General features: G+C 35.0%; 1 protein-coding gene across 1 annotated transcript; it reads left to right on the top strand.

The window, feature by feature from the left end:
• The first annotated feature begins 4,187 nt into the window (after positions 1-4,187).
• On the top strand, positions 4,188-6,120 carry LOC127074018 (probable pectate lyase 22). The gene is made up of 4 exons (XM_051015274.1): positions 4,188-4,367; positions 4,462-5,208; positions 5,297-5,435; positions 5,524-6,120. Exons 1-4 carry the CDS (start codon positions 4,258-4,260, stop codon positions 5,749-5,751), a joined length of 1,224 nt encoding a protein of 407 aa, XP_050871231.1. The 5' UTR covers positions 4,188-4,257; the 3' UTR covers positions 5,752-6,120.
• Positions 6,121-14,440: the final 8,320 nt, after the last annotated feature.

Here is a 14,440-nt window from a genome sequence, read left to right as displayed (position 1 = left end):
TGTATGGGCATCAATAAAGGAAACATAATAAGAGTAACCACCTCTAGATGGATCTGGTGATGGACCTCATAGATCTGTATGAATCAGTTCAAATGCATTATTATACTTGGTATGAGTTAAAAGGGTATGCAGTCTATGAGACTTTCCTAGGCAACAAGCATGACAAAAATTCTCAAAATTACTATTATTGACATGAATATTACACAGTTTAAGAACATGACTTACTGCTCTAGGGTTAGAATGATCTAACCTATAGTACCACATTACATGATTATCAACATTTGTGGATACACTATCATATCTAGGACTAGCATTAGTGTTATTTGAAAAAGAATACAACTTGGAAAAACTACTTATATAAGAATTCTGAAAGAAGTCAAGAGTGAGATTGTTGAAGCAGTACAATCCACTATCATCAAGGAAACCTTTAAGAAAAAATAGTTTAGATGCATGTGATTTGATAAAACACTTGTTAGTATGGAACTCAAAATAGACTCTGTTATTTTTTTTGCAAATTTTGAGGATGATAAAAGGCTCCTTGTGATGTTAGGTACATGTAAAAGATTTTTTATAGCAAGTTGACATGTAGGTGAGAATTTTGACTTAACTATGGATGAACCTATAGGCTTTACTGCTAGACTTTGCTCATTTCCTACTAGCAGTTCATTAGGATATGCATATGTATGGATATTTTGAAGGTATAAAACATAAGGAGTTATATGATGTGATGCATGTGAGTCTGCAAACCAGGTTTTAGCATCTAGGCCTTGTGGAAATTGAAGAGAATCTTGATGTGCTAAGAGTGTTGTTGCTTGACTAACATTATTGTCTTAACCCTGTTGTTGCATTTTGACTTGTCCACTTCCAGTTGAACATGATGCTTGTTCTTGATTCTTGTTATGTGAGGGTACAAAATTCTCATCAAACTTGTGGCAGCAGTCCATGAAATTGTGGCCATATTTGTTGCAAAGTTGACAGGTAGGCACATTCCCAATGGTGTTGTTCATTCTACCATAACCCCTGCCTTTAAAGTTATTAAATCCACAAGCCCTACCTCTATACTGATGATATCTACCTGTATTCCTCCCATAGTAGTTCGAAGAATGAGTGTGTGCAATGTTATCAGTGTTAGAACAAAATTAGTTGATACCATATCCCTTGAGTTTTGATGATAACAAAGTATTTAAAGAACAATTGGTTATTCTAAGATTTGTTCCAGTATGCAAGATTATAAGACTAAGAACATATGAAGAGAAGCTTAAAGATTCTGAATATGAAGTTCATACTCTGGATCTGAAGATCACTTCTGAAGACTCTGGCTCTAATGGAAGATCTAGACTCTGAAAAAGTCAACATCTAAAGAAAGTCAGCCTCCGGTGGTCCAAACTCTGAAGCTTCAAAAGCTAAGAAGTAAACTCTAAAGAGATCAACCTCTGAAGAGTGAAGTATGAAGAAAGTCAATCTCTAAAGGATTAGAACCTGGGCTCCAAAATTTAAAGGTCGCCTAATCCTTTCAATCGAGGAAACTCTGACAGACTCATAGACCTTTTTGTTCACGTGAAGACTTAAGGAAAATCTTTACATAGATGTCTGAGCTTCAACGTATAATTCTTATTGAAGAATGAATTTTCTTGACATGTCCAATCAACACAAAGCTTTTCCAAGACTCTTGTGCGAAAGTCCTTCAACGACTATTTTCTGTCCCTCTATATAAGCCTTCAACCTACTCATACCAATATTATATTTCTTATGCACTTTCTCACATATTATAGTAAATTTCACAACTGGATTAACTCTAACAATTGAATACAACTTTTTCCCAAGCCATTTAGTGTTAAATATTCTTACATTAAACTTCATATTGCATGTGCGAGTGTCATTTAGTTTTCTTAGTTGCCATATATCCTCATTTGAAAATTTGGAACATAATGCAACTCATCCACACCCTTCCTTACATCTCACTCTAACTTATGTCTTATCATTCTTTATGAAGTGTAAACATCCACCACTATTAACAACATAGTTTGTTATTACATCTTTAAACTCCTCATTTATTGAGAACATGGTACCCAAAATCCACTTATCATCCACAAACTTCTTAGGCATTACAAATGATGAATATTTTTTCTGGGTACTTTCATATGAATAGTCACTACTCATATTCTCATTAGTTTCCAACTCTTCAGATATATAATCTGAATTTGATAAACCTTTATCAACCATTTTTCCTTTACTCCTTTCAACAAACCCAAAATCAAGTGTATCTTCATCACTTGATGGTTCATTATCAACAAAAAATGACTTCATCCACCCTTTGTTTTTTTAGGTCTTCCCTTTTTCTTGTTGGAACTTCATTTGACCTTCTTTTTCTTTGGTCTACCATCCTTCCTCACTATCATCACTTTGTTCATTAAGATCACTCTCAATAATTTTTGCATTTTGTTCAAGTATCTCAGGCAAGGTGTCAATGTTAGGCATCTCAGGCATGGTGTTAGTGTCAGGTATCTCAGGAAGGGTGTCAGGTATCTCAGGTTGGCCATCCGTTTGTTGTTTAGTGGGTTGGATATTAGTTAGTACAGGTTGGACATCAACTACGTGTACTACACCAGGTTAAGAAATATGATTGACTACGTATATGTCTACCTTTTCTTTAGTCTTGGACATATTTAACGGTTCTATTGCACCAAAGTCATTAACTAGCTCTTTTAATGTACCAGCAAAATTATACCGCATTTCAAGTACCCCAAGATACCTCATTTCTTTAACAACATCCAAAAATTCAAAATAACTTCATTTATCACCATCACACTTCCAGTTTGACATTATCCCTCCTACATATGTACCCATATCATCAAACTATTCCCCATGATTAAAGTCAACATAAAAAACATCCATTTTGGGAAGAGAGTTGACGCTGAAGAAATTAGAAGAGCTATAAGGGACCACATACAAAACCCTAGACTTCAATAAAGCAAATACATTTTTGTATGGAAAATGATACATACCTCAACGTTCAATGCTTCGCTTCTGAGTTCGTCTCCCTCGAATCCTTCATCTCCTTCTTCGTTCGCAACAACTCCTTTCCCTGTCTCAGTTTAGAATTTTAGGGATTAGGTTTAGGGATGTTGCTTACATTAAGGGATTTTGTTTGATTAAATAAAGGTTAATTTAAAATAATTAAATCTCAGCAACGTCACAACCATTTCAGCAATGTTACAGCCACATACGCACCATTAATGACAACTGTGCATTTTTGAAACGGATTCATAAAAATGGCCAACGTTGTAAATGTTATGTAACTTAAAGGACCCACATTTAGCAACAAAAAACTTAAAGAACCAATTTGTTACAATTAAATAACTTAAAGAACGCCTAATATAATTAAGTTTATTTTTTATTTATTGTTATGAGAGAGAGAGAATGGTGTGTACCTCCTTTTTTCTTTTATTGTTTTTCACCATCCTTATCTAACTCGCTACACCGATAAATTCGATTCGAAGCCCGTTCTAATAATAAGTGGTTTCAACTCCCAACAAATTTTGATCCTCCCTACAAAACTCCCAACAAATCACAATTGCTGGGATCAAATTTTGATCCTCCATAACAAATCTAATTGTAAATCATCTCTGGACCAACTAATTATTTAGAATATCCTATAAGTATTATGCTACTCATTTTCAAAAATGTATACACTTCTCTAAAATTAAAGTTGAATTCAATTTGGAACTTCCACTATTTACCATAAAAGTTGAACTGCCTACAGAATCCAAAGGCTAACACTACCAATTCATCACTTTACTTTGTAGTAAAACAAGGTAACCAACATTTGACTGTATCCTCTCCCTAGACTATCCCTCCGTTACTTTTTTCCACAACACCACCCAATGTCTTTTACAACATTTTTAAGAACAAAAAAAAAACACCATTCATCAATTTGTAAAACTTAAAAGAAACATGTGAATAATGTTCCACTTCCTCATTTCCATATAATGCCATTCCAATTCTTAAAACAAGCAAATCCACAGTATTTTTCCTCTGACTGTTTTGACCTTCATGATTTGGGGGTTACTTAAGGACAAAACAAACCAATTACGTTCCGTAAAATCAGAAATCATAAAACACATTTGGGTCCTACATGTTTAGTTTAATCACACCATTTACCCCTCTCTTTAATCCCTTTATATACAACCCTTCTAAACTCATTCTTCTCACACACTCACTCCCATCTTCTTCTTCTTCCTTTATTCCCTTTCCACAATGAATACACTTTCTTCTTCCATTTTCTTCCTCTTCTCTCTCCTCATACCTTCTCTCATTTCATCTTCACCCCTTCAAGACCCTCATTCCGTCACTCAAGAAGTTAATAGGTAACACTAACACTCACTTCATTTTTACTATCAACTTACTAGTACTAATAAATGTTTATTTTTTAATGTTTGGTTTTATTTAATGTTCTTGTAGGAAAATCAATGGCTCATTAGCTAGGAGGAACCTGGGGTACTTATCATGTGGAAGTGGAAACCCAATTGATGATTGTTGGAGGTGTGACCCAAACTGGGAAAACAACAGACAGAGGCTAGCAGATTGTGCAATTGGCTTCGGCAAGAACGCTATAGGTGGAAAGAACGGTAAAATCTACGTCGTAACAGACTCCGGCAACGATGATCCGGTGACACCGAAGCCCGGTACGCTCCGTTACGCGGTGATTCGAGAAGAACCGTTATGGATAATATTTGCAAGAGACATGGTGATTCAACTAAAAGAAGAACTGATAATGAATTCTTTCAAGACAATTGATGGAAGAGGAGCGAGTGTTCACATTGCTGGTGGTCCTTGTATTACAATCCAGTATGTTACTAATGTTATCATACATGGTATACATATTCATGATTGTAAACAAGGTGGGAATGCTATGGTGAGGGACTCCCCAGGGCATTACGGGTGGAGAACTGTATCGGACGGTGATGGTGTGTCGATTTTTGGCGGAAGTCATGTTTGGGTGGATCATTGTTCTTTGTCTAACTGCAATGATGGTTTGATTGATGCTATTCATGGGTCTACTGCTATTACTATTTCTAACAATTACATGACACATCATGATAAAGTTATGCTTTTGGGTCATAGTGATAGTTTTACTCAAGACAAGAACATGCAAGTTACTATTGCTTTTAATCACTTTGGTGAAGGCCTTGTTCAAAGAATGCCAAGGTAATTTTTTGATTAATACATCTTGCGCATAGTGTAATTTTTTGGCTATTTCAAAAAAATAATATTAATTACAATAAAATTGTTTCAGATGTAGGCATGGTTATTTCCATGTGGTGAACAATGACTATACTCATTGGGAAATGTATGCTATTGGTGGAAGTGCTAATCCAACTATCAATTGTCAAGGGAACCGATTCGTTGCTCCTGATGACAGATTCAGCAAGGAGGTAGTTATAATAATTAAATTAAATTTATGATTAATACATTACATTATTTCTATGTCTGTAACGAAATGTTAATTTAATCATGGGATAGGTGACAAAGCATGAGGATGCACCGGACGGCGAATGGAAGGGATGGAATTGGAGATCGGATGGCGATTTAATGTTGAACGGTGCATTTTTTACGCCATCGGGTGCAGGAAGAGGAGCGGCTTCGAGCTATGCAAGAGCTTCGAGTTTAAGTGCAAGACCATCTTCGCTGGTGGGATCAATAACAACTGGTGCTGGTGTACTCAGCTGTAAAAAGGGCTCTCGTTGTTGATTATGACCCCTCGAGCAAACAAATGTCTCTGCAGGCTGGTCAATTTATTAATTACAAAACTCAATTTAAGGGAAGGAAGTTGAAAAAAGAATGACACCAATATATAAATGAATTAATTATAGAATGTACTATGTTGTTCATTTCTTTGGTTAGGGAAATCTATATTTTGATTCCTATGTTACTACTTTCTTCCTCCATTCTTTTTCTTTTTCATTTAGTACAACCTCTCTAGCGGTTAATCTCTTGGAATCAAATCTGAAAATCTTGTCCAAGAGAAAGCAAGTGAAGAAGAGTTGATATGAATCATGAATCATGATATTGTAAAATTGTAATACTATTAATATTACATGTTTCTATGTTGATTTCTAAGGATGTCTCTGTTTTTCTTTTTCTCTGTTTTACTCTGTTTGGTACCGACACATGCGCAGATACAGAGGTGCAGAGTGTTGACTGAGACCGGAAATGCAATAAATGAAAATTCCGATAAAGCAAATACCTATTCCGCCAATTAAGCTAGAATTAGTTAGTAGGTGTATTGGAGCAATCAAAAAAGTGTTAACTGTTAACTGACGGGATTTTGAATTTTTGAAAACAAAAGTTGATAATTTCATAGTAGGAATATGAGAATAAAGTCGTCACTTTTTTTTGACAGATGATCAAATGTCACACCAAGTAATATTTGTTTTGAATCTTGGTCGCTCCAATCAAAAGCCTTGCATGTGAGACATATAAGTATTTTAATTTTATTAAATTAATCCTTTTAATTATCCGTCTGTTTTTTTTTTTACTTTAGTGGAGTACGTTTTTCACAATCATAAATATAAAATGATATATAATATTTTAGTAGAAGTGGCCGTAAGATTATTTAAATACCTTTTAAAAATGAAGATTTTGAAATTTTATTTTCTAAGAAAAGAGGATCAAAGTCTAAAGAAAAAAATATTATTTTTAGTAGTAGAAATTTCAATACAATCAACTAATTAAATAAGATGAAATTTAAGTAGACTATGTTCATAAAGCATTAAATTAAGATCTAGACCATAACTCATATTGACAACTACATCTGCATAAGTATTCGAGTATAGATAAATATGACAAATTCGCACAAGTATTCGACTATAGACAAATATGACAAATTCGCACATTCCAATCTAGTTAAAGTAAATCATATCGCATTCTAATTATACTATCGTGTCCAGAATTCAAAAAACTTGAACAACTACTTTGGAGTATATATGAAGCTCAATAGCTCGAAACACAAACTCTTTTGTAAATCTTAATCTTTCTAGCACACTCCAAAGTTCAACAATATATGTACCACAATAACACAGTATCTTAAGAAGCCTTCGAGCCACTCACTCGCACAACCTCTTTAAAGACCACCACATTCAACTATCAAGTCATTCTTACTAGATTCACCCATGTTTAATCTCACCCATCACGAAAGATGAGGAGTCCACCTTATTTGCTCAACCTCTTGAGCCAACTCCATATTACTTGATAGAATTATACTTTTGAACTTTATTGTACTATGCACTAATGAGTTAAGCTTTTACAAATGCAATTCCCTAGTATTTATATAAATCTATGCATACTAAGCTTATAATACCATGCATATCACTTATGTAATCATGCCTTATGAACTATATCTTCGTCTTCATATATCATGCATAATGCAACACTAGATACTTTAGTCTACAAGGTACTTCTTCTTCTAATACTACCCCACAAGCTCAAGGAGGGACAAAGGTCATGACTTTGAGCTTGGTATAAAGTTCTTGAAAAGCAACCCTACCAAGTGGTTTAGTGAGAGTGTCTGCAATTTGCAAGGAGTTTGAGACATGTTGAATCTTCATTTTCTTGGAGATAACACGCTCACGAACGAAATGAATATCAAGTTCAATATGCATTGTGCGAGCATGGAGTATTAGATCGTGGGACAACAGTACTACACTGAGATTATCACACAAAAGAATGGGAGGAAGGAATGACACAATAGGCTCGTTGAGAAGTGATTATAACCGAGCAATCCAAAAGTAATGTGTGCAAGAGCACATTATTGAGTTTGTGTGCTTGATCTAGAAACAAGTGGTTTTTCTTAAAACTCCAGGACACAAGATTAGGGTCAAAGAAAATGCAGGATCCAAAGGTAGAACGACGATCATCTGGATCACTTTCCAAATCGAAATCTCTATAAGCATGTAAGGGAAACTTGTGTGATAATGGAGTTGGAGAAAGCAAGAGACCATGTGTGATGGTGCCTTTAAGATATCACAAAATCCTCTTAATTGTTGCCCAGTGAGATTCCAATGGGGAGGCCATCAATTGACATGCTTTATTTACACTTAATGCAATATCTGACCTTGTGAGTATCACATATTGAAGGTCTCCAACCATGGAGAAATATAGGTAATGATCTAAGAGAGTAGAAAAGCCATGTTTACTTAGTTTACAATAACTTATCATAGGAGTGGTGACACCATTGACATTGCACATGTTGGCGCGAGAAAGAAGGTCACAAACATACTTTGTCTCAGTGAGAAGAAGACCACATGTGAAGAGCTGTTTGATCTCAATACTTAGAAAATATTTAGGAGAACTAAGTTTATCGAAGGAAAAAGTACTATGAAGTGAATCAATGAGCTTATGGACCAAAGTAGGTGAGGATCCTATAATAATAATATAATCCACATAAACCAATGCATAAAGTGTGATTCCTTGGTGAGAGTAGATGAAGAGAGAATGTTCATATCTAATATGAATGAAAGCAAAACGAACTAGAGTCTGAGTTAACTTCTCATACCAGGCCCTTGGGTTTTGCTTAAGACCATAAAAGGCTTTATTTAACTTGCACACAAGTGTAAAGTATTGTTGCTCAAAACCAGGGGGTTGAGTCATATAAAATTCTTCTTCAAGAAAACCATTAAGGAGTGTGTTGTTTATATCAACTTGTTAAAGCTACCACTTATTAGTCAGAGCCTGAGTGTGTGTAAATCTAATGGTGGTTGTAATACCCCAATTTTGACCCTAAGATCCCTCATGCAAATCCATCATAAGCATTAGCATTGGGATCATACCTTGGCATCCTCCTTACCCCTCTTTCACTGGGTTTGTTTTGGGAGAGATCACCAAGCATTTTGTGAGTATATCATACTTGTATTTTATCATTTCACTAACCAAAATACCAAAAATATGCCTTTGTGTTTGCCTAACTCTTTTGTAGGAAGGGCATGATCTCATTGATTCATCAAGTTCACATCTAGGGTTTGAGACCCTCATGAACAAAGAGCACAACCAATAATTGATTCAAGAATGGTTATGAACATCATATATGAGTCCCAAAGTTCTCTACATATTATAGTGATCAAGTTTTCTTCAAGAGTTTGAGAGTGATTTGCCTTGGAAACCCTAGTTTGACTGGGTATCTTGAGTAACTTCTCCAACAAGCTATCTCACCAATTGATCAAATTTCTCAAGGTACACTTCAAAATTCATCATCTTATGCATATATGATCTACCATGATCCAAGAAAGTCAAGAGAATTGGGAGTTAGCAAGTTGGTTGATGGTGGTTGGCCAGATGAATTCATCTGATCAAAACTGGGTCTCCCAAGACCCTATATCCTACAATTTTCACCATATGAAAATGATTCCAAGAGAAAATTTTCTCTAAATGACATTCCAAACAACTTTTATGTTGAGACCTAAAGCTAGTTTTGCTTGGAAAATCATTTCCTATGTTGAAACATTATAGGTCATTTTGTCTAAACCCTAATTTGAAGGTCAACTTCCCAAGGCCATAACTTGCTAATTTTTTATGGGATGAAAGATTTCCAAGTTTCACAATCAAATTAAATGTGTCTACTTCAACTTTTATGTTTGGAGTGGGAGCTAATTCAACTTGTTTGAGCATGTGATATTAGGTTATATTATAGGTCACTTTTGACCTATACTATTGTTCAAGTGATTTTTCCAAACTTCAAAAATGCATAACTCTATCATTTCAAATCCAAATGACATGAAATTGGTGAACATTTTAAAAGTATTTGAGAGAGATACAACTTTGACGAAGACACGTTTCTTATTTGAAGCTCCCATAAAAAGTTAAGCAACGTGGAATATTGAGACATATGGCTTGACACTTACAAAAAATTTGATATGTCAAAAATTTCCAAACTTCCACCTCAATTTCTCCAAGTTCCAAGCTCCGAATGAAAAAGTGTTGAACATGAAAGTTATTACTCTTGATCTCATCTTTCCAAAGAGCTTAAATTCATTCATTTTGGACAAGAAATGCATAGGCTGCGCATGACTTAAACAGAGTGACATCACTTGGCATGGATCAAACTTCAAGCATCAATGTGCATTTGCCTTGTAATCCAAGCTTACTTCAGAGCATCTGATGTTTATTTGTGGACCTCAAGAAATCATTTCATGGGCCTATGCGTGCTCATGCACCATTACATCACCATTTGCCAAAATTGGAAAGTGAATTAGAGTGTGCAATTATTAACCATTCCAGCTATAAATAGAGCTTCAATTGCTCAGAAATTCACACACAATCGCGCCAGCTTTGATCCCCCATTTCAAACCCTCACTTCTCAAAGGATAAGCCTGAAAAATCCTCTTGAATTTGAGCTTGAATCTCCACTGTTTTGGAGTTCAATTCTCCAGGAATCCATAGCTTTTTAACCATTCAATCCTTCTCCTGCAAGCAAGTGGAGTGAGTCCAAGCACAAGCAAGGTCAAGACCAGTTGAATCCAGACCTCCATTGAAGGTATTTTCCAGAAATTTTGAACTCTTCGATTCTCTCAAATTCTTGCTCAATTCTATTGATTCTTTGGTTGTCTAAAGTCCTACCAAAGTAGGCAAGAAGTTTGAGTTGCTTTGAGGCCAAATCGAAGCATCTCAGTTCATGTACCTCAAATTTCAATTCCATGTATCTCTCAATATACTTGGAATTGGAGTGAATGTAGGTCAGATTCGAGCTTAGTGCTATTTTTTCTTCAAGATCATGTCCTTGTTTTTCATTATGGTGATGGTTCATGGTGGACCAGTCCGGTGAGGTCCACCGGAGAAGATGACCGGAGCTCTGGCTCCGGCGATGCGTTGGCAAGGCTCTGAACCACATGATCCATCCATTACGTTTTAATCTTGATCATTGGTGTTGATTACCCAAGTTGCAGCGCTGTTGACTCAAGTCCATGTGGAACGCGCGCTAGGGACCATCTGATCTGCCACCTCAATTAATAAGGGAGATCTGATGGTCCACGTATTTTTGATTATCTAAATTTTTATTTTAATTGCATTTTCTTCAATAATTCACATTAAATTAAATATTGATCCAAAAAATATGGGACTTTCACCAAAAAATTTCAAAAGTTTTTTCTCTTTCATATTCTGAATTAAAATTATTTTTTGGATCATTATTAATATTTTTCATGAATTAATTGATTTTGAATTTGTTTTTAATTGTTTAAAAATATTTTTAAATGTCCAAAAATTATGGAATTTTTTCTCCAAGGTCCTTTGACCTTGTTTGACCTATGATAAATCTCATGGCCATTTCTTTGATGTTTTGATGAGATTTTAGGAATTGGACAAAACATATTTGATTTAAATGAATTATTTTATTATTTTTAATTGAATAAATGCCAATTAAATTTTGTTGACCATTTGTATTGACTTGATTGAGTTTGCTTATTGTTGTTGGGCCTTGGTCAAGGTTGATTTGACTTTGTCAAATTAATATCATTGGATTTAGGGGATTGATGGAATGTACATTCCATCTCCCAAAATGAATGAATGATATTAATTTGGTAAAAGTCCTCCTTTGAATAATTTGTGATTTCATTCATGCCCTTCCCACTTCATCTCATTCCTCTTCTTAATTCATTCATTCTATCTGGCCTATGACATCTCCAAATCCTAATGCTAGTTGATTAAAAAATTAACATGAGTATGGATGAGATTAGGCTACACCTTTTGCATATTCTTTTTTGTGTGTGGTATGTTTCATGAGTATAGTCCATTATACTATGTCTCTAACATGCATTAACACCAAAATTCTATTGCCCGACCTCAAATAGTTATGACTTCTACATAAGTCCAATTACGATTGCTTAACATAGCGCTAAATTTGTGACATAATAGGCATAAGCATTCTAGTTAGTGAGATTGTAAGTCTCCCCTCTTTCATGGTATTGTGTGGAAACTTGGCTTTCTTTCCTTCCTTTGGAAGATGTTTTGGCTCAAGGATCCATGCTTGTGATAAGTGGGTTAAGTGTTCTCCAAAGAATGTCTTGAAATGAAAAGCAAAACAAAATTAACTTCTAACTTACTAACTACTAACTTTTAATTTCAAGCTTTTACTTTAATGCAATTTACTTTTAGCACTCTATTTCATTTGTCATTGTTCATATCATTCTAATTGTTTATGTTAAAGTAATTTTCACTTTGTCCATTTGGACCATGTTGTGTGATATATTTTGTTTGTGTATACTTTGATTGTTTGTGTGGTCTTTGACCATTAATGTACATAATAATAACAAAAACCCTAAAAAAAACTTTTGAGTGGACTGTTGGCTTGATCTTGGACAAATGAACTTAGAATCTAGGCAACCTCCCTAAGCTAAAGAACTTGGCCAATGCCAATTTGTTGAAGGACCAAGTATTTGCAATTTGAAATTCATCTGATACATCTTTGAAGATCTCTCTAAGATTCATCTACAACATGATCATTATGAAGCTGTTATTTTGAACTTGTGACTTGTGAAATTCATGTATTACATGGGCTATTTTTGAAGAAGATCATGGAATGGATAAGCTTGGATGAGGCCATCTTTATTTAATGCCTTGCTCTTCAAGATAATATAATTGTGTATTTGTGTGTTGCTTGGTTCTAAAAGTCCAAGGGAATTCTGGGTTTCTATTGACATTTTTGTCTATCGGATTGCTACCCACTTGGTCAGATCTTTTCAACTCTAAACTTTTAATTTTGTGCATAGGGTAGTCTCTTCATCTTCTCCCTATTTCTTTAATTTTAAAATATCTCCCTCCATTTTCCAAAATCTTCTTTGTGTGAACTACTTTTGTTCTAAACTTTGACCACTTTTGCAAAAAGATAGAAACTTCGACCTTATGCCATTGCATTTTCAAACTTATTTTCTTAAATCAAACTTGTAAATAAACATAACTATACTTGACTTAAACTTTCAAAAAAGCCAAAAAGAACTAACTCATTCAAACCATTTTAGGCCTTTGTGCTTTTCAAACTTAAATTTTGTTAAAAATCAATGCATCCACTTTGAAATTTGTATCACGAACTATGAGGTTTTGATCCCTCATTTTTATGTTGGTACGTAGGCACAAGACCAAAGGTCTTGTCAAACACAAAAATATAATTAATGAATTCTTTTCTCATCCCCCCATTCTATTTGTCTGTAAAACATCACTTTGTACAAAATACATACGCACACAAAAAGGGCTCTATAGGAGTACCTATGACACTTTGGGTGCTAACACCTTCCCTCTGTGTAACCAACCCCCTTACCTGTGATCTCTGACTTTTATTAGTTTTTATTTGAAAACTTCTTACTTGTTGGGTTTTGTTCGTACTTTTTCCCTTTTCCCTTGGAAACAATAAAAGCGCGGTGGCGACTCTTGTTAACTGATCCCTAGCTTGTCAATAGCTTGATGATCATGAATTTTCCGCTACAGAAATTAAGTGGCGACTCTGCTGGGGAGTATTCTCCAGTGGGTTTAGCCTACTTTTTGTATGAATATAGTTGTATATATGTGATGTTTGTGTATATGTATGTGTGATATAGTCTGCTTGTTGTGCTTGGTGATCTCTGAGTGGTGAGATAAGTTCTAACCCGAACTTGAGTGCAATTAAGATAGGAGGATGGTATAGTCATGTTCGACTTGTGTGGAGTAGTCCTTAACAAGTTGGCTTGAGATCCATCTGCTCAATGGAGACTCCTTTGGATTTGGAAATGTCACACAAGTATTTGTGGTTAAGCATTACTATCTCTAATTGGGTTTGAGAAGCTGGGGACCTTAGAACATTTATCCCATCTTGGCCTATTTAGGAAGTAGTGCGGAAACTGTTCAAGTGTAGACTTAATAACAGTGGTTACGCGATACTACACTCATACGAGTTTCTCTTGAGAATATTATGGGTCGATGAGTCAGTCATCTTAACCTATAATATCCGATAGATGAAATTAAGACTCTGGGAACTTTTTAGAACATGATCTACAGGTTTTTATCCTTAGTTTACTCTTTGGGATGGTTCTTACCCAGACTCCATGCTCGTGACTTACAACAAACCCTTGATTCTTGGTTGATCCAATCAAGTCTTGTCAATATCAATGGAACTTGGGTATTGATAAGGTGTAAACCATAATCCACCAAAATGGATGATTGATCTTGACAATGACTTGATTCATCCCTTGACCTTTGTTTGCCTTGTGTGTGATCCCTTATCTGTGATTGTTGCATTCATGCATTCATGCGCATCATAACATTCATGACACGAAAATTTTAAGGAACTAAGGTATCATTTGCAAATATTTTTAGACCATGGATTATGGACGAAGGAACACTAAGAAGTACAATTTCAGATGTCCCGACTTGAAAGAGTTAAGGAAGCTAGCATCTTTTGTATTATATCCCTTGGAATTCA

Source organism: Lathyrus oleraceus, chromosome 4 (genome assembly GCF_024323335.1).
Source record: "Lathyrus oleraceus cultivar Zhongwan6 chromosome 4, CAAS_Psat_ZW6_1.0, whole genome shotgun sequence".
NCBI classification, from domain to species: Eukaryota; Viridiplantae; Streptophyta; class Magnoliopsida; order Fabales; family Fabaceae; genus Lathyrus; species Lathyrus oleraceus.
The sequence above is the reverse complement of the archived record's forward strand: the minus strand, read 5'-3'. Positions and strand labels throughout refer to the sequence as shown.